The following is a 22337-nucleotide window of genomic DNA, read 5'->3' on the forward strand; positions in this document are numbered from 1 at the left end:
GAATTGGTGAGAAGAGGAGTTTGTGGCACAACTTGACTAGAAGAAGGGATCTGTTGGTAGGACATGTTCTGAGGCATCAAGGGATCACCAATTTAGTACTGGAGGGCAGCGTGGAGGGTAAAAATCGTAGAGGAAGACCAAGAGGTGAATACACTAAGCAGATTCAGAAGGATGTAGGTTGCAGTAGGTACTGGGAGATGAAGCAGCTTGCACAGGATAGGGTAGGGTAGCATGGAGAGCTGCATCAAACCAGTCTCAGGACTGAAGACCACAACAACAACATACGTTTCTGAATTTACCGCGCGCATGTCGGAAACGCACGAATGCCACACTAATCCCTTGGCTCCATGTCGGTGCTTATATATCAATATCGGAGACGCGCTACGTTGCATATGAGCTGCAGCAACGCCCTCAAACGGAAGCTTTTTGATCGTTCCTTATAGTTGCGGAGAAAACAAATCACGCTTAGCACGAAAATCATCCACTAAATGGGCACGTTACAGCAGTCCTAAGGTTGAGGTCCGGAAAACGTTTCCTAAAGACCACTTCAATCTTGTATACACTAGCAGCTTCAGCAAGAAAACAATTGTACATTTCTCGACTTGAGAATAACTATCGGTCCTCTCCCTTTGGAAACCCTCCTACGTGGGTATGAACAAAATTGGATGATGTGGAGATTACTGGGTCGTCTTCGTTCTGTGTATGGGAGAACCATGACTAATCTGCTGAAAAGGCATTCCCTGTGAGTACCACCAACTGTGACTGTGGAGCACTTACTGGATTCTCAGCTATGCCCTGCATCTTGCACAGAAGGTCTTGAGGCTGAGTGCAACTGAAGATGCAGGATTTTGGTCAACAGTAGTGTAGCGATAATTCTCTCATTTGTTTTTAATGGTAATTACCATTTACTGTATTTGTTTCTGAGCCTTATAAAAATATAAGGACGTTAAATTTAAGGTGGGTCTGAGTGTTGCTATATTCTCAGCTGGCAATTCCTAAATACGTATGGGAACTGGATATACATCGTAATCTTCTTCTTCTCTCCCTCTCTTTCTCCTCCCTGCTCTCTGTCCATCTCCTCTTCCCTACCTGCTCTGTAACCCTGAGCATTGTTTATTGTTATTGCCAACGAAGCATTTATTGGAAATTTAAATTGCTTAAAATGAATGTGTAAATCAGTTGGTATCATTGTTATACGATGAATGAGGCGTCTTCTGCTGCTGGATCTGTCCCGATACTAGCTTCAATGACAATATTTCACATAGTTTTAATCTAAACACGAGTATGATTACTAAGTTTTGGACAATTCAAATTTTGTAATAGTATTCTAATCATAAGTCGATAAGACATAAATACAAATTTCCTGGTTTTTTTTTTTTTTTTTTTTTTTTTTTTTTTTTTGTAAAACAGGCTAAAAGACTATATACGGGAGAAACAATCTGTTCAATGGCTTAAATGTTGTGATATCGTAGTTTAAACAGATTACGAGAAAGAATATGAATCGAACATTTTCACTGCACGGCGTAGCATAATACTCTCTTTCTAACACTCGGTTTTAACAGAAAAACTGTACATTGTTGTTTAAAAATGGTGCAGCCTACATCAACCCGAAAGTTTATTAGACTATCCTATAAAAATTTGAAATAAGTCGTTAAAGAACCTTTCGAGATTTGTCCTGACATTTCCCTTTTATATAATACATATTATACGCGTATATATATTACTTACACAAAAATATGTAGTCTACGTCCGCCCGGACGTTTATTAGAGTATCGTGTTTAACAGCTTCTTACAGCAGTGTAAATTGTATACCACTCATATTTAAAAAGTTATGTAGCCCATGTTCGTCCGAACGTTCATTACAGTATCGTGTAAAAATTTAAAGTGAATCAGTGAAGAACGTTTAGGCATTTATTTGTAAGAACATTAAACAACTACTTGTCTTTGTAACGTAGTATCGATATGGACGCTTCCACTACAAGTTCTGTAAACCAATTACAAAGCAGTACAGAAACTGATGGACATGTTTCTCTACACGACTACACTTGATTGCAACTTGCGAAGAGCCTTAAATTCTGCACAACCATCAGTTTTCTCAGGAAAACAGATTGTCGCGTTCCAACTTGCGATGCAGCTGACTACAGCTCTGTTATGTCCCTATTCTTACACAATCTCGACTTTTGGTACATACAAAACAGCTCATGAACATGCGTCTTCTAGTATTTAGAAGTACTGCGACGTTTCCCGGAAGCCGTTATGCTGCAGGGCGTAGTTAACGTGCTGCTGGTCATTACAGTACCCCCGTGTTATCGTGGCCCAACTAGGGCGGAGCAGGCTTGTGCTGGGGACAAAGTCCTGCGAGCAGCAGCGTGCAGGCAAGCGGCTGAGACCTGTGTGTGGCCGCGAGCACAACCACGTAGCTCGTGTCTACAGCAGCAACGGGCGCCAATTCCGTTTCACCGTATGCTAGCCTTTTATAGTTCTGAAGTTTGCTGTTTCCACGAACTGGCTGCTAATTGGTTCAATACAGCATAAACAACTAAGATGTCTAGTTTCAAAGGGGGCCAAGTTCCCTTTCCCTACAAAGCTTGTCACTGTATCAATCAGCATGATACAACGTGAGTCTCAAAAATTTGCACGATCATTTTTCCCCGTAGATAAAATGGATTTCGCTTTTACCGGTGCACTTTCACCTTTCCCAGGCTGTAGTTAAATGTCTGGTGTGTGATGAAGGCTCTACAAGGTGTTCCTAAACTATTCGTCCACAATAATACAGGAGGTAGACAACATCAATCAAATTTATTTCGTTAAGGAACACACTGTCGCTAAACTCACCTTGTAATATTAGGGAACCTTTTGTTAGCGGTGCTGACGTAAGCTGCTGTATCGACTTACTGATATTCACAACCGCTTTGTGTACGGATGTTTGGCTCTGAGGTCTGCTTGGAAACACACCGACTCATTCGCAGGCGTCACCGCTTTGTGACAATAGCAGTGACTTCCTTGTAAACAACCTGATTCAGTCGCAGTCATTAATGCTTTGGCGCAAGAACAGCGAACATGGATATGTTTATGTGTGCTGAATTGGCTGACATCTGGTACACGGGTCTGTGAACGGAAATGGACGAGCTGCAGTGAGAGAATACCGACAGCGCTTACCCAACCGACAGTTCCACAGCACGAAACCTTCGGACGTCTGTGTCGCCTGCCACGTGAAACTGTCTCTCTCCGTGGAAGTATGCATGCTACAGGTCGGAATCGAACAGTTCGTACTGCCCAAAGTGAAAGAAGAGATTCTGCGACATGTTGAAGACGCTCCACCTACAAGTACAGGACGTACTGCACACATCCTTTGCGTCAGACATAGCCTTGTGTGGAATGTTTCATGACCAGCAGCTTCATCCTTTCCATCTTCAGTGCGTGGCAGCACTAGCACCTAATGATTTTCCCAATGCAGTCGCAAAATGGTTTTTACAACAGACTGCGCTGCATCCCTTATTTCCGGCCGTGGTCCTATAAACCGGCGATGCTTTGTTTACTTGTGAGGGCTGCTTTAATATTCACAATTCACATGTTTGGGCACATTTGGATCCACGAGGTACTTGACGTCGTGTTCATCAACAGCTATTCCGTGTTAATGTGTGGCCGCGCGGTTAGAGGCGCCCTGTCACTAATAGCGCGGCCCCTTCCGCCGGAGGCTCCAGTCCTCCCTCGGGCATGAGTGTGTGTGCTGTCTTCAGCATAAGTTAGTTTAAGTTAGTTTAAATAGTGTGTAAGTCTAGAGACCGATGAGCTTAGCAGTTTGGTCCCTTAGAAAAATCACACACATTTGAACATTTGTTAATGTGTGGGCCGGCATTCTCGGCGACACGTTGATTAGATCATATAATCCTCCATTCCGCCTCAACAGACGGAGATATCTTCGTGAAACATGTGTTGCTAGAACTATTGGAGGATGTATCTCTTAAATGCACGATGTGGCGCCTGCCCATTTCAATACTGCTCTGTGGAATCATCTGAGAGTTACCTTCTGAAATCGACGGGATCGGCTGACATGCCATGTGGCCCGACCATCCAGGTCGCGTGTCTGGATTTCTTCCTCTGGGTGGGAGGGGGGGGGGGGGAAGGCACATAGAGCAGCAAGTGTATGAAACCGTTGTGGAAACAGAAGAAAAACTCGTCGCTAGAATTGCCGTCGCTGCTAGTACCATTGCGGACATGCCACAAATCATAGAAAGGACATGACAATCATTTGTCCGACGATGGACTACATACTTACAGGCCAAAGGTCGCGCGTTCCTGTGAATGCAACTGCTGTAATGAACATGCTAAGCTACCTTATGTGTACATCGTTCTCAGCATCCGAAACTGCCGTCAGGAACCACAAGTACCACAACTAAATATCTTTGTTTTGATCTTCGCTACCTCCTGCATTAAATTCAGTCAGTACTTTCGGAACGTCCTGTGTATCTCGGGTACAGTAACATAATGACACCGTAAGTTCTTAATTATTGTTCAACTTTTCAAAGTTTTTTTTTCTAAATAGTCTTTCAGCGTTTCATGATTAAATAAACGTGACACCCTTTCCGCATGTTTTTATGCAGATCATGTCCATGGTCGTACGTAAGCGAACCAACCTCAACAGTCTCATGAATCTCAATATGACGGTATTATACTTGAAGAAATGGCCTAAAAATTTCAGACACCTCTATCTGGGATCGATAACATGTAAAATTGTCCAATTTACACATAAATAAGCGATACTGAGTACTGATGCGTAGAACTCGAAGTCCACTCAAATGTACTCGTTTCAGTATTGGGACATAGCTGCTCTGTTAAATGATGGTGATTGATTTAGGGCGCTCAGCAGTAATGGTGATCAACGTTCATACTGGATATCTCGTGGTTTCAACTATTTCTGTTTTCACGAGCACACTGCTGCGACGAATCTTCAGAAACACACGTTAGCTACCCACTCAGAGTTCATTGCAATCTTCTCCCAAAACTATGCTGGAGTTCCGGCTCTTCAGAAAATTTTAAAATGCTTCTTCCACAGTTTGCCTTATCGACTAGGGTTGTGGACAGGTCTGAGACCAAGCTGAGAGTTACAGTTATGTCAGCATATGGATCACATGCAACTAAAATGTGTTCCACAAACTTTAAATATTGATCAGTCATGCAGACGGTAGATAAAACTGCGTCTATGTTCATTGTTCTACTCGAAACCTGATGAGTATCATTACCTTCCACCGGTGTGGCTGGCATGAGGTTCGTCACGCCTGGGCATTCGATTTCATTGACTATAGTTTCATGAAGGCGCTTGAATCATCTGTCAAACCAACAGTATTTTGGAGGTATGTGGACGATACTTCCATAGTGTGGCCTCATGGAGAAGATAAATTGTGAGTTTAATCACCTCAACTCCCTTCATAACATCGTTTGGTTGACTCTGGAAATAGAGGAAAAATGATTGTCTGCCTTTCTTGGCTGTCATGGTTAGATGGAAGAATGGTGGCTCTCTGAGTCATTCAGTCTACCAGAATTTGGATTTTCAAGGGTGGAGTTGTCGTCACCCATCGTAACTATGAGCGTCCTTGAGACACTTGCGCACAGAGCTCAAACAGTCTCAGCTCTAGATAGTTTGGCTAAAGAGCTCGCCCACCTAAAGACAGTGACCAGGGAAAATGCACATTTCACCCGGGAGATTAACAGGGCTCTGTCAGTTAAAAGAATCTGGAAGTGGATAAAGAGGAGAACATACCGGCAAAATCTTCAGCTTTTCTTTTTTTTTTTTTTTTTGGGCAACATTTCGTTTGAGATAGCAAAGAATCCTCCATAAATTGCAGGTGAAGTCGTTTCCCGTATTCCATATAAGATTGCACTGCTTCTGGAATCAGTGAAGGACTGTCTGTATCGCAGTAGGCTGGAATTTACAAAACATTTTGCCAGTGTGAGATGATTTACATAGTCACATACTGTGAAAGAACGATACACTGAACACCAATGCTGTATTCGCCTTTTGCAACAAATCAAGTCCGCTATTGGCTGAACAGTGTATTTTCACTGGACATTCAATGTAGTGTGAGAAAACAATGATTCTGACCACAGCAGCATCTTTTTGGACTATTATTAAAGAATCCGTAGAAAACGCCTGGCAGAAAATGTGATGATCTGTGATAGCGGCTACCAGTTGAACAGCGCGTGAAACTCCATCATCTCCACGATTTGTTCTAAACGAAGATTAAATGGAGCGCGCCGACGGCGGAGAGGAACGATAATGCTGACAGTTCAGCAGCTCTCCTGGTGAGGACGCTGCCACCGGCTGGTGTAGTCCGTGTGTAAACTTGATTTTGAGCCATGCGCAGAATACTAACAACGTCTTCAATGGCTCACCTGAGGATGAATGGTAGGCGTCCAGCAGTAATATCGTCGAAGGTACTGAACGACGACTGGCTGCAAGGCTGAATTTGTCTGAACATTCAATTCACTGGGAAACTTTAAAATTCGTATTAGTTCGTTGTTTACTACATCCAATCACTCGTCTTCGCAATGTTGCCTGATCCTTCTGTCCGACTATGAGATGATAAGAGTGCATCCAATCACAACGCCGCCTCTACACGTTTTCGTCGGCTGCATCATTACCCCATGTCCCGACGTGATCCAGTACCCAGCACAGCACTACCTCTTTTCTTTGTCTTTGAATCAGCTGCAAGGCGTTTTAGGCAGTCTGAAACGTTGTTCTCCTCTCTCTCTCTCTCTCTCTCTCTCTCTCTCACTCACTCACTCAACCTGGCACATTTGCCGGCCGTTCTGATTGCAGTTCACAGGAATCGCAGCTGATTAGACACTGCGATACCTTCTACCAGCTCCGGTGCCTTCAATAATGTCCATGTTAAGTTTTTTTCAGTTCGATGACTTCATTACACAATATTCTTCACTCTGATAAGTTGCCTCAAATTTAAAGAAAGACTTAGAAATTTCTAAAAATTATTTATTGGATTAAAGTACATCTTTTGTGTTATATCGAGGAAAAAGTATTTCCTTCACTTTTCATTATTAAATAAACCTTATTTTTGTCACTTTAACATTAAAATAATAACTGATAATTAGTTTCCAGGTAGTAATTTTTCCTGATGAGGGGAGAGGGAGAGTTTTTCTTACTATAACGTTACCAAGGTGCTTAGCAGCATATCAGGTATCCTATGAAATTTGTTTCTTTTTCCGGAACAGGACAACAGATTAATAGCATCACCGAAATGACGCAACATGCCACAACGCATTTCACAAAAAACAGTTCAGTTTTAATAAATCTATTCAAGAATTTGGTTCTTGTGGGGGTTCCACAGCCTTAGTTTGTTTTAAGAAAGAAAACAAGGTTCAAGCAGGCTGTTGTATATTTATTGTCCGTCTTATTCGCTGATTTCGATTGTTAGTATTTTTCAAGCACTTATGAAAAGTTTCAAGCTTCACATCAAGTTTGACTAAATAGCCAGTACAAATGAAAAACCACATATCGCTGTCATGTGCTAATGTATCGCAAGTATAATCCAATAGTGCACTATTGGACTGTATTTGTTCTGCACACGCATATGAAAGCGATGTGTGCCGTTAAATATGTACTGGCTATTTAGTCAAACATGATGTGAGGCTTGAGACTGCCGCTTCGACACACCTTAGATTGGGTCACCTGCCCTTAGGCAGTAGAGCAATCGCGAGCCACCATTCAGCTGAATGAGTGTCGAAGTCTGTGACAGCTACGTTTCTGACGTGCTCAACAAAGGTGCGTGTGTGGCAACGAGGGTGTTACCGAACTGGGCGCTCTTACAAGAACACTTTGCCGTTTTATTCACGCTCATGTCAATGTTGCATTTCTCTGTGATTACGCCACAGGAGGAAGCGAAACGGGAGGAATGGAAAAGTACAGACATCCTTTGCTGTTTCCGATGATTTACACTCCAAATGAATCAGATCATGTTCAATGGTATTGCAGTGCCACGATGTCCTTAGAGTAGCGTTGAATGGTCCGGGCGTCGCCAGCATTGTCGAATGTTGTCAAGAACGTCGTCCTGTTGCCTATCCGACTACGAACTGTCGTTTTCAACAGCGAAATGTGTGGGAATCGTCGTCCCAAGGTTTCATTTACGCCCTTTGTGCCACCTCCTAAGGGCTTTTTCTGTCGACGTGAGCGATGGTGCGCCTGAAATGTTTTCTTCAGCGCTAAGTGTAGCGATTCTCACCTCCACTGCAAAGGCGTCAAAAGAAGGGCTAAAGTGCGGGTAGGACGGGGTGTGGCGACCTTCCAACCGTGCGGCACGTCGACGATGGCGTTGGGCAGAATTGTGGTGAGATTTGGTGCCAATGTGACATCATTAACCCTGCTTACACCTCACATGAACTTCAGACACCTCCACTGCAAAGGCGTCAAAAGAAGGGCTGAAATGTGGGTAGGACGGGGTGTGGCGACATTCCAACCGTGCGACACGTCGACGATGGCGTTGGGCAGAATTGTGGTGAGATTTGGTGCCAATGTGACATCATTAACCCTGCTTACACCTCACATGAACTTCAGAACCGTAGGCTTTTTTTCGCACGTGTCGACACCTTGCTGTTTAAAGCGTTGCCAAGCCCGAGGGTGATGTCGCAGGACGCCACGTTTTTGCTCCACTATAGACGAATCTTTGAACCAAATTTCAAACATGCGGAACACTGAAAGACAGTTACGGGGTGCAATCCAGCAGAGAAATAACACAGTGTTTTGCAATGCTGTATACATATTACTCGATTCTCTCATTAATTTCCGTGGTTTAGAAGTGTGACACATGACTCGTCCGGCGTTGAGTACACTACCGTCACTCCCATATTGACTTTCTTTTCACGTTCTTACTGTGGAGCCAGCGCTTGCACGATGACTAACCAATGTATGAGTACAGATAACGCGCTGTAGCCAGAAATTTCGTTCCCGGCATACTCACTCGCTTCCTTACAAAACCTCCTCAAAGATGGAGCACCGTCACTGGGCTTAACATGTTCGAAATATAACTAGATTACCGGCTATACGAACCAGAAATGACCGCGTGCGTAGTCAACAGCAGCCCACATCATCACTTCAAGTACAGGAACCACATGACTATGACGAATGCAGCCTACAACGGCCCTTTCTCTTCAGAGGCTTCACAAACGAGTACGTCCGTTGCGATGCCCCTCCTGGTGCTCCTCCTGTGCCCAGCGTAACGCAGGCTCACCACTATCGAAGTTGCCCCTCTGCCGCCTCATCGGGGGGAAGCCGTAACAGTGATCGCCTTACTGTCAGTCTTGCTACAAACGAGCCCATTTCCACATTCGAGACACGTAAGTACTCTACACGGCCAAGTGAGCAATATATACCACGCGGAGTGGCCGCGCGGTTAGAGGCGCCATCTCACGGATTGCTTGGCCCCTCCCGCCGGAGGTTCGAGTCCTCCCTCGGGCATGGGTGTGTTTGCTGTTTTTAGTTAGTCTAAGTAGCGTGTAAGTCTAGCGACCGACGACCCCAGCAGTTTGGTCCCTTAGGAATTCACACACACACATGAACATTTTGAGTAATATATCCCTACTCTCGGACGCTAGTCACGTCGGATCTTTGAGAGCCTGCGTGGTACTGAATAGGGTCCTCCTGAACCTATCAATTTCTATCTCCCATGACAGGGATCCCGACTGACGCGAAAATCAGGGACGATAACCACAGTTTCCACTAACCACGATTCTGCCACTTACTAATTCATGCACGTCCTGATAGACGCCTCTCCCCCTGCACACGAGGAACAACACGATCTTCTCACAGACAAACAACATTCAAACGCGATTTCTGAATGAGAAACCAGATGTATAATCTTTCTTTACATGCTGACTGTACGTTGCGTTACTCCAAACCTACTTCGTGTGGCTGCACTGAAACGCTAATCGTTGAAATACTCAAACATGTATGAAGTACACTTTGTGCCAGTTTGACGTCTGCTGCCTGCCTCCGTCATGGTGTAGCTAATTATAATCGTCAGCTGTGTAGTATACAACAGAGCAGTACAAAGCATTTTCCGAGCGCCTGCTTAATGTAGAACAGCCTGGCCGTGCAAAGCACGACGCCACTTGTCAGAAACCACACAGGTGCCACTCGCCTGCAGCTTCTTCATCCATAGATAATAAAACTGAAGAGCGACCTTGGTCCGCAACTATACGGCTCAGATATTTTGCCCTTTTGTTGGTTTCGTTTATAGCTAAGAGCAACGTACGAATCTACTGTAGACGTAAAATTTTATTTTATGTCAGAATCTGTCCTTTCTTAAGCCTTTGTGCCTTCGTACCAGCATACGACTTACACTAATGTATACTCTGGACTGTCAAAACATTTCCGGTGTTGAGAAGGCTGTATGGAAACATTACAAAAGCCAACAAATTTAAAAAAAATAAATAAAATTGGCCAGTTGAGAGTAGTACTGAGGATTCTGTACAAACTTAATAATGTATATATACAGTTCATCCATCACGAGAATCGAGAACTCAACTATTTCTGCCTGTTATCGATACTGATACTTGCAAGATACCGGTTCCGCAAATTCGAAGATTTTCAAGAATGTTGTAATTTTAGTTCTGAAGTCGAATAACAAATGACAAACGATATATTTTTTCGTATGATATAAACTCACAATTTTCGTGCTTTTTCCTTTGGTTGTACTGTTAAGCCTTGCTTCTTGGCAAATCTCATGATTCTAGCTCAATGGCAATAACCCTACAGGTTTCGAGCATTAATTTTGCAAGTATCAATACATGTGACTTGCCGTCTTTTGATTGCATTGTTTTTAGAAGAAACCGTAGACGTTGTATGTAAGAGTCAGCTCGATACGCCTACGCATTCCTTGGAAAAGTGCTTTTTAACAATATGAAAGACAGCAAATTGATCCTCTAAGGATTCCGTTTGTACCGACTGAGGTGCGGCACCCTAAAAAGGGAAACTTTCAAACACTGGACCTGTTTGGATACAAATATATATTTCAGTCATGATGGAGATGTCTGTTGTTCTACAAATCCGAACGGAAGGAAGGAGGAACATCAGAAACTGACGTTTCGTCCACGTGTAGTTCATTAAAGACTGAGTACAAGCTATGATACGATAAGGATGTATCAAGGGGACTGACCATTTGCCTTTCCCAGCGACTACCCTGGAAATGATTTACAACAGCCACGGAAAACTTAAATCTTGATGGCTGAGTAGTGTACACAACACCACCTCCTTCCTTCAGAACTGAACGCTTCAGTATAGTCTTCTTCTTATTGTAAAATGAAGCCGGTCTGGATCGCTCACTGGAATCCAGATTGAAGTGAAATCTTCGCAACATCACAATATCGCAATAGCTGAGTCCTTCTCGTGATGACTTATCGTAGATTTACTATGCACATCATAAATATCTCATACCTTCATAGCAAGTTTCCCAAGTTCACAACAGCTCTCTTGCTTAAATTGTTTTCTGGGAAATTTCGTATATCAAACTCAGTTGAGGTAGGAAGAGGAAAGCAAATGACCATAGTATGACTGAGGGAACTATTCTGGTAGTGTCCTGAGGTTGTTCTCGGCAACAATATGGACCTTAGGTGATGAGACAGAACTAATCCAAGCTCCACTGAATTTAGCACGACAGTGTCTCGATTGATTGTGCTCATAACAATTGTCCTGCATAGATATGACGGTTATCTAACGCACAGTGTTTCTTGATGGCTGTCACTTTTTTTCTGCTACCGGTTCTTTCGCATCCATCTGCGATTTGTTAATATGAAAAATGCCAAGCTGTACCGTGTTGCGAAAGGCACGTTAAAGCTGTAGGATGCTCAGTAGCTGGCTCGGTTAGTCTGCGCAGAGTTCGGAGGAAGGCACTTCCAGGAGGACTATGACAGTTTTACCTGGATCTAACGAATCATAGTTTGCCATTTTAATTCCTCACGCAAAATTTACTTGATTATCTAACATAACTCTGCAGACAGGCATGAGATGAGACATCTCTAAACTGCCCTCCTGTTGACCACCTCTTGTCATTTTATTCGACATAGCCATCCCGAACTTGCTTTCTCGTAAGAAGAAGGAAACTCCCACAAAGGAATAATGGCAAAATATGAGAGGGTGGGAAGGTCTGATCAAAGTGCAAGGAAAGGTTGATCTCCTATCCTCAGAACTGGTTCGCAGAAGACCGTCATTACAAATTCCCTGTCTTAATAAAGCCCACGTAAAATTGGACTCTGTCGTGTAACGAACGCTATAGCTAATCCATCTGATATGTCTACATTTCCCTTCCACATTTACCGGGTCGACATAAGCTACAAATTTTCAGATATCGTCCAAGATGTAGTATACTCATGTACACTGAAGCACCAAAGATACTGTATAGGCATGTGTATTCAAATACAGAGATATGTTAACAGGCAGAATACGGCGCTGCGGTCAGCAAAGCCTATATAAGACAACAAATGTCTAGCGCAGTTGTTAATTCGGTAACTGTTGCTACAATGGCAGGTTATCAAGATTTAAGCGAGTTTGAACGTGGTGTTACAGTCGGCGCACGAGCGATGGGACATAGCATGTCTAAGGTAGCGATGAAATGGGGATTTTCCCGTACGGCCATTATACCGTGAATATCAGGAATCCGGGAATCTGGTAAAACATCAAATCTCCGACATCGCTGCGGCCAGAAAAAGTTCCTGCAAGAACGAGTCAAACAACGACTGAAGAGAATCTTTCCACGTGACAGAAGTACAACCCCTCCACAAACTGCTGCAGATTTCAGTGTTGGGCCATCAACAAGTGTCAGCGTACGAACCATTCAACGAAATATCATCGATTGGGCTCTCGGAGCCGAAGGCCCACTCGTGTACCCTTGACTGCGCTATACGAAGCTTTACTCCTCTCTGAGGCCACTCCAACACCGACATTGGACTGTTGGTGACTGGAAAAACGTTGCCTGTCGGACGAGTCTCGTTTCAAATTTAATCGAGAGGATGGACGTGTATGGGTATGGGTATGGAAACAACCTCATGGATCCACGGACCCTGTATGTTAGCAGGGGGCTGTTCAAGCTGGTGGAGGCTCTGTAACGGTGTGGGGCGTTTGCAGTTGGAATGAGATGGGACCCGTGGTATGTCTGGATATGACGCTGACAGGTGACACGTACGTAAGCATCCTGTCTGATCACCTGCATCCATTCATGTCCATTGTTCATTCCGACGGACTTGGGCAATTCCAGCATGACAATGTGACACGCCACGCGTCCACAATTGCTACAGAGTGGGTCCAGGAACGCTCTTCTGAGTTTAAACATTTCTGCTGACCAACAGATCCTCAGACGTAAACATTATTGAGCTTATCTGGGATGCCTTGCAACGTGCTGTTCAGAAGAGATCTCCAGCCCTCGTACTCTTAAGGACATATCGACAGTCCTGCAGGATTCATGGTGTCAATTCCCTCCAGATACTTCAGACATTAGTCGAGTCCATGTCACGTCGTTTTGCGGCACTTCTGCGTGTTAGCGGGAGCCCTACACGATATTAGGAAGGTGTACCGGTTTCTTTGGTTCTTCAGTGTGTATCGATATACAAATCCCATGGGATCCAATGGCAATTAGCGAGTAATCTGTTGGTTTGGACTAGTTATGTCTCTGGAGACTTCACAGAGGAATTTCACTATCAAAATTAAACCATCTAAACATTGATTACGATCTGATACTGTAATATGACTTGCTCAGAATAGAATACTAAAATTTGAAACACACATTACGTGAAAAAATTAACAAAACTCAGGAAAGTGTATTCCAGGTTACTGTAAAAAAACTGTTTGTTTAACGCATATATGAAACATATCTGCCATAATGAAGATAACAGGTGGACAGTGACGCTTCATGGCCTGTAGCACATGCTTTATTATCATACGAAATTAGCTTTAGTTTCAGTGTCTGCAATAAGCGTAGTAACAGGTCCATGTGCGTCCAGTAAATTAGACTGTTAGCACGACCCAAGATGCTACACATACTGGCCCAGTTAGTCACGGGATAGAACACCACAGTATTCACTATCATTTCTCAAAACGTTCATCAGGTTGCCCCTAAAATATGTAAAAAGTGTCCAACTGGCACTTCACGACTCCATGGATATATTTTGTTCGTAAACAGCACACATTCCTACAACAGTAGATAGTAACAAACCGAATGAATCTCAATTATTTGGTGAAGAGCCGCTGAAGACTGTGTGATCCAATGCAAAACCGCACAGCAAACTACCCTTACAATTGATGAATGTTTGCTAGCAGAGTTTCTGATCCTACGTATCAGTCAAATACAGAAACTCCAGAATTTCTGATTCTATAGCTGCGTGTGTACTCAGATTATCTTTCTTGAACGATTACACTGTTGAAATAGGGCGAGAAGAGGCATCTCTGCCTTGCATGATCAGTGCTCCAGCATCTGCGTCATGCGGACACACCGTGTAGAGCAAGTCGAAGTTTCAATTGTCCGACATCCTATTCCGGTGCAAAACAATCAATTTGCCATCTTAGTCACCACTTCATAGTTGTGCGGTGGGATTTGATTTTTGATTAGCAGTTCCTTGGTTGGAATTATGACGGCAGAAAATTTCATCAGATATAAAGCGTGTCTCAAGGCGATTACACCAATTTTACAACTCTGTATCTTCTACATGAATAAAGATAGAAATTAGCGACAAATTTAGCTTGCGCAATAGAAATTAGCGGTTTACCTTGGTGCTACTTTGAAGTTGTCAGCAGGAAACTCCTTGAAGTAGCTAGCTGGATCGCTAGTTCATTACGGCTTTTTCTATATTTACGAGGACAGACCGAAAATTTCGTTTTTAAAAAAAAAGCGGAGTGCCAGCCAGTGCCCTGGAAACTGGATGCAAGAGCATTTCTTAACAACCAACAAACCTGCCGATTGCTTGAATAGTCTAACTCCCACGCATTAGAAAGCTTCAAACGTTACATATTGGACTTTACCCCTAGATTACTAAACCGTCCCAAAATTTATCACTGCAGTAGAACATACAACAGGACATTTTGTGCTTAATTTGGAATGTAACATACCACTGAAAATCTAACATTTGTAATTAACTAATGCATACCCTATCATATACCCATAAATTATGACTTCCTCTGAATGAACTGTTGGGTGGTACACTTTCCGATGGTTTAGTAGCAATGTATCATTTTCCCCCTTCAGTGTTCTATGGTTAAGCATGTGAGCGCGAAAAAGCTTAGGAAAGGTTTGACACTATACCTGAAGTTTGTTTTAAGTCGCTAAGTGCTCTCATTCTAAAATAGTGGATGAATATAGTCCGGGTATTTGTGCGAGGTGAGTTACTCCGCATCAGCACATATACACCGTATCTAACTGTAATTCTTGTCTTACTGGATTATACACCTTTATGAGTAGTTCATAACAACATTTTAAATTTAAAAATTCGATGAAAAATTGGGCGAAATATTGAAAACAAAATTTTTTGTTCCTAGAAGCCGTTTGATAGGCAACCTGCAATGGCTGCTGAGTTCCGAAAGAGCTGTTTAGCAATGTAGATGAACTACCTTAGTAAAGTGTCGGCAGTAAGGGATGGTCGGTTCTCGTATAGCGTTGTAGAAGCTCACACTGGGCCACAACTCAAACAAAGTAATTTTTTGGGCAAAAATTCAGTATTTCTCTTCGCAAAATGCAAAAGTGCGTTCGAGCCTAAATTTGGCAGACTTTTTGAACCCCTCAGGAAAGTTAGAATTCAAGTCCCGTCGACCTCTGAACCATTAGAGACGCATCATTAGCTTAGTCTGGCGAAGCAAGGAAGAAAGGGGGGGAGGAATCTGTCATGGTCTTGCTCAAGGGACCAGTAGGGATGCTAAAAACCGACTGGTTAAAACCAATACCGATATTTTAGTTGTGAATAACCGGTATTTTTCGGTATTTCTTTGGTCTCTGCCGTAATATTTTTCTTTTTTACTAATAAATGGGTATAAAACTGATGTATCAATTTGCCGTAGCAGTGTCGCTAAAATTTTTGGTTTTAGGTAACACTTAAAAAAATTAACAAGGTTGTAGTATTGATCCTGATGAAAAGAGTCAACTTACAGATCAACACATTATATAATGAGTATATATGAACAGACTGGGCAATAAATATTGGCCAATGAATTGATTCGTTATTGTAATTTTAACTATTGTCATGTAATTGTCCCTGGTAAATGTTATATTTTGCCCACTCTCTAAATTGTTCATTTGAATTTTTGAAACAGCATTTTAGGTTTGACGGCACAAAATCAACTGTATTCTAATTCCCGTTGAAATGTAAGGGATATATATATATATATATATATATATATATATATATATATATATATATATATATATATATATATATATGACTAAAAAAGAGCTTTCTCATTCGTAACAAATAAAGAAAAAGAACGCGACAAGTTTTACACAAAAGCTTATTATTTGTATGTCATTTCCTTGAAATGATAAAAGACAAAGTTACGGCAACAATAATGAGTCAGAAACTTAACCATTCATTCATAGATTGTAATAAAAATAGAAATTACCTGATCTGCTGCCTGTATCTACATAATAAGGCTTTATATCGTTGTAGCCCTTAGAATCTGACAACTTAATACGAAAAACAGAATTTAAACCAGATTTCACCCTTAGCACTGACTATTCGTAATGCCCAAATAATGGTGGATCCTCGATTACCACGTGACTTTTTAACAGATATTTAATAGATTATAACCAGTAGCAGAATACTGGTGAACTTTTTTGCATTAATCAACTCCTGATTACTTTTCGAGAAAAGCAGTGACCAGTAGAAGGACTATTTTTTTTACCTATTTCATTTGATATTTTGACTCTGTCTCTTAAAACGTATAATGCAAAGGTTTGAGGGGAAACACTGAATTTTTCAATGTTTGTGCGATGTCTACGCAGTTGGAAATAATAGCCACAAAAAACCGATAATCGCTTGTTTCAGAAACTATTAATTTTAAGCGGTTTTATCAGTCAGGTTACACTGGATATGAAAAAACGGGTGTAAGCAAAAACCGATTGTTTCTGTGATAACAGCTATCCCTAAGAAAGGTGAGGAACTGAACCGTGCGCCTCCAGTATAAGAGATCTGCTGCTGACCCACTGCCAGCCAGCTTCAAGCCACGAGCGAAACGCTCGAGCTGCGACAGGAACGGCGCCGACGGTTGTGCTGCGACTTACCCGCTTCTTGTAGGCGAGGACGACGGGCCGGCGCAGCCTGCGCTCCAGCTGGTACGAGTCCATGGCGGGACAGGACAGGACAGCAGGCCCGCAGTGGCACTGGCTGTGCCGCGCTAGCCGACCAGCCACATCCGCGTTATCGCGGCCGCGCTGCTCCGCCCCCCGGCCGGACACTGCTGTTTGCGCTCTGTATCGTACACCACTACTGTGGCCTCTGCGCGTCCCCGCCTAGCGCGACCCACTGCGCTGACAACGCACCGTCATGTTGCCATCTATTATCGCAGCGAGCATTCCTGTGTACTTCCTGTCAAACCTCTCTCTCTCTTTAATTCTGTGGAACTGTATGCCCGAAAGCTAACGAGGAAGAGTGCTGAGTCTTCAGCTTGCTCACACACTGTCGGATCGCCTCCTAATGACCACCCCCCTGCGTGTGACGCCTGCAGCACCATGAATCATAACTTACGTCATGTGTTGTGCGCTGGTGAAGTCTGGTTTTAAATAGACCGTCCGGCTGTCTCCTGAACATCGTAAAATTCCTAGAGCACCTCCGGTAATTACCGAGTGAGCTGAGCACTGGTTAAGACTCAGAACATACATTCAGGAAGCGTGGGAGCTTGAATTCTGACCTGTCATTCCGAGTTAGGTTTTTCCAGTTTCCTGCATCGAAGGCGGATGCTACGACTTCTCCTTTGAGGAATAAACGACGAATTTACTTCCACATTCATTGTCTAATCCATTTCAGTGATTCGTCTCCAATGACCTCTTCACCGACGAGACGAAACAGTACAATTCCAGTACATTCTTTCACGTTAATGCTCCAAATAATGAATCAAGCCTTGCAATTCCAGACAGTTCAACTGGGTTGTCTAATATGCTCGCGGCAGTTCTACTCTGTCAACAGCTTCCCCTAGCTGGAACACCATTCCACTAAATTCTACTGTACATTACCAAAAAGTCTAACTACAGGGTCATGCTGTAGCTCTCACTTGCATGTGATACCACCTCTGCTTACTGCATAAACCGAAAGGACGCTGTACCAAAAATCCGCGTCCTCTGACACCAATGGCTTCACGTTACCCAGGAGTCCCCTTCTGGGGAGTTCAGATGCATGGTGCAAGTTCTTTTCTTTGACACAATTTCTGTGAATTTTGCCTCGGTGATGACGAAATGATGAGAAGAACTGAGCACACACACACACACACACACACACACACACACACACACACACACACACACACACACACAGTCCTGAGTGGAGAAAATCTCCATCTGGGAGTTCAGCCCAGGGCCCATGATCAAGTATCAGCAGTACTGAGCACAAGAACATGAGCTAAAGTTGGTGACTGTGTTTGAAGGGATCTTAAGGAGGAAACAACTGTTTTGATAACGAATATTCAAGATGGTAGACAGGAGATGGTGAAGAAGTGTCAAGTTAACTACAGAGGGAAGGTGAATGTACGTCAGTCAGTAGAACCAAAGCATATAGATAATGAAAGTAATACAAGTCAAGTGGAGTTTGCCGAGACAGTGGTTAAAAATGGAACTGAGGAAGATAGAGAATTAGTATTAGCTACAAATGATCCAGCAGGCACTTTAAATGTGGTATTTTAGTGTTTAAATACCCTATCATATTTAATACAATATAAAGACTTCTAACGAATACAATAAAGATGAACAAGATACTAGTCACGTGTGTACAGTTCAAGTTATAGCAAAATAGTTTGCAGTGTCATCTGAGGAGTGGCAAGGTTATCGTAAAAGGAAGAATTTTGAACAGACTACAGCCCTGCTATCAACTCCAAACGAAACAATCTGGACTTTAACTGAAGTCACACTGACACGTGGAACATGCGAGATTTTAAGCGACAGTGGAAAAACATCCACGACAAATAAAAGAAAAACATCCACGATCAATAAGAGACAAATCACGGAAGGCAAATGGATTTGTGGTAATATGTACGTCGAACCTACGTTCATCTATAACGAATTTAGATGCGACTGCTCAGTGTGCAAAAGGCTGTGGTTTAATAAATATTACGAGAAAACTGATTGTCAAATTATACAGGATGTAAAAAATTATGTATACAATCGCCCGATAATCGTACTTGGAGGACACAAAAATAACCTTTTTTATACGACAAAAATATCACAAGCACGTTGTTCAGAGACCGTGTTCAAACTGTGGTGTCATAAATACTGTTTTACACACATTCCTGGAAATGTTGTCCTATGGATTTCTTTTTATATTTGCGGGGAAGGCATTTGGCGTAGGAGGCACTTATTGACAAAGCAGAAGAGATGGTTGGCCTTTCCCGTTGATACATCTTGTTGTTTTCGACGCGTTAGTCAATTATTAGCAGGCAAATGCCAGTCGTGATTTAATGTAAACGAACAACTTTTCAGCAACATCTCAAACAATATTTGTCACACGGGAGTTTGAACACCGTCTCTGACATCACCAGCGTCAGAACCCTGATGACCTCATTGCAGGGAAACGGTGTCTGTGACATTTGTCACGCGAAGAAACTTTCAGACTCATGCTTATCTGACGAGCAGTTATTCGAGGTTCGAGTCTGAGTTGTTCGCCACTTCACCGGTGCACCGGAAGCGGATTGACTGCCGCATACTTTGGGCAGTGCATCGGCGTCCTAACTTCCCTGGTTCAGCCAGGTGGACTTAACGAGTCAGTCGCGTACTAGCCTACCTCGGATTCTTGTTTGCTCGGCCTGGGCTCGCTTGCAATTGTGTCCTGAATTCTTTCGCGCTGTCTTACTTCCGTGTTTGTTCCAGAACGTGCTTTAGACACACTCCCCTCCGGTTAGGTTGACACACTGTTTATCGCGCGCGCCATGCATCGTGGTACTCCGCGTTAGTTTCCGAGCTGTTTGTGGATTCTATCATGTCGCCACGCGATATAGAACATTTTCCTTTTCTAAAATTTTGTATACGTATTTTTTTACACCTCATAACAGAACTAAAAAGGTGACCAGGCCTACTCGCCATCACCGGATTCGTCCAAATTTATCGTCTATGCTGGGGCTGACCAGAAATGAAAATGACAGAAGCGGGAGGTCCACATGGCCAAATGGGTAGAAAAAATAACATTTTGGCGTGGGTCGGGCAAGGCTTGAGACATTTATGTTAATGTAGTTTCCAGGCAGCGGATGCTGCAGAGCAAAGAGTACAGAACACTAATCCGAGGGTCGTGTGTTCCGTATACCTACACGGGAATCTCATTTTTTTAGTCTCAGTTTTACGTTACTTACAATGCAATAAACTGAAACAGAGCTCAGTATATTGCAATTATTAATATTTTCATAAAAGGCATGAAAAGGGAAGCCGAAGGAAAATTTGAGGCTGCAAATAAATTTCCGAGAAGGGATTGTAAGGCGTACACGAAAATTTCGTATATAACATTAGATACCTTTATTGTTTTACAGTTCATGATTTTCATGTGTTGCGATAATATTCACCGTAAAAACAGAGGACGACGATATTTTCTTGGCACCTAGCCGCACTATCACATTTATATGGTTATTTTAAACTTTCTGCAGAAAAACAATATTCTGACTCTATTCTCGAAATATTCTCGAAAAATTCCCGTTTCTCAGCTAGCAAGCGAATTTGCTCCGTTGCTGTACCTAGCGTTGTCGCCAACGGTCGATTTTACCTCCGCCGGAAACCTAATGTTCGTTTGCAGCCGCCTCCGCAAACAAGGGAAACTCCCCATCGTACCCCCCTCCGATTTTGTGCTAAGAGGGCCCAGTGGATAGCCTATAAAAAACCGAACACAGATCAAGCTTGAAAACGGGAAAAAGGTGTACCGAACTGTGAAAAAAAAGGAAAATAGAAAGAGTGAACGGTCCAAGGACAAAAAGTACAAAACAGAGCAAACTGAATGAAGATCGGCGTCGTGGTTAATTGCAGCGGGCACGGTAGCTCAGCGTGTTCGGCCAGAGGATTAGCTGCCGTCTGCAATAAAAAACTGAGTCAACGGCTCAACACTGAACTTGAACGCATGTCATGGGACATCCGCACCGAACAAATGCAACGAACAATATCGAAGAAAATGAGATTAAAAAAATAAAAAAGGGTTAGCTGCCCTCTGTAACAAAAAAACCGAGTTAATGGATCAACGCTGAACCTCAAGAAGTGTCATAGGACGTCGGTCCCGAACAAATGTAACGATCAATTACGAACAAAATGAGATAAAAAAAAGTGGTAACAGTGTCGGTCTTCCAAGCGGGCGAGCCGTGTTCAAACCTCCCTCGTCCTATTATTATTATTATTATTTACGCTGTTTGCTGTATTCAAACTTGTGTCTGCGTAGTGGTGTAACGTCCATTAGCAACGAGATTTAACGAAGAGACCTATAATGACAGATGATACTCCACAAATACTCTATTAGCAGCCCGCCGGCCGTGGTGGACGAGCGGTTCTAGGCACTCCAGTCCGGAAACGCGCTGCTGCTACGGTCGCAGGTTCGAATCCTGCCTCGGGCATGGATGTGTCTGATGTCCTTAAGTTTAAGTAGTTCTAAGTCTAGGGAACTGATGACTTCAGATGTTGAGTCCCATAGTGCTCAGAGCCATTTGAACCATTTTTTATTAGCAGCCGAAAGAAAGTGGATTTCGAATGGGAACCGCAAATGTTTGAAGATAGGGCGACAAGTCAACCGAATCCTCCACCGGAAAACATGTCTGATGTGTCATACATGGCATAGGTGACAATACGTGTGTCATATGACAGGAAAATCTTACCGACTCACCTAATTTGGACACCTGGTGAGTGAGTGAAATATGCCTCCTTGCCCGATTTTGGTGTTCGTATGAATGTGAATGTGATCACTCCCACTAAAATGATGAAAACATAATAGTTTGTCACATAAGCTGCAACAAATGGCCGCAACAGTTTCACAATCACACACTTTCTCTGTGAACTATCAAAACGTAACGTATGTTTTTAACGTTTTTGAAGTTCCGTTCCGTTTTGGATGTTTTAACTTTTGAATTCGTTTTCAGTGACGTATTTCATACCGGTTTATTTGTTGCTTTCATTTCTGTAAGACGT

At 42.9% G+C, this 22337-nt stretch overlaps 1 protein-coding gene across 4 annotated transcripts in view; it reads right to left on the reverse strand.

The window, feature by feature from the left end:
• Positions 1-22337, reverse strand: part of LOC124789689 (septin-2) — a 349469-nt gene that overhangs the window by 120232 nt on the left and 206900 nt on the right. The window contains exon 1 of one of the 4 annotated variants that reach the window (XM_047257133.1): positions 17268-17415. The exons of the other annotated variants lie outside the window; for them this stretch is intronic. Within the exon in view, the coding sequence (XP_047113089.1) occupies positions 17268-17330 (63 nt within the window). The 5' untranslated portion in view covers positions 17331-17415. Of the gene's footprint in view, positions 1-17267; positions 17416-22337 lie in introns of those variants that run through there. 4 annotated transcript variants of the gene reach the window in all.

Source organism: Schistocerca piceifrons, chromosome 1, assembly GCF_021461385.2.
Source record: "Schistocerca piceifrons isolate TAMUIC-IGC-003096 chromosome 1, iqSchPice1.1, whole genome shotgun sequence".
In the NCBI taxonomy this organism is placed as follows: domain Eukaryota; kingdom Metazoa; phylum Arthropoda; class Insecta; order Orthoptera; family Acrididae; genus Schistocerca; species Schistocerca piceifrons.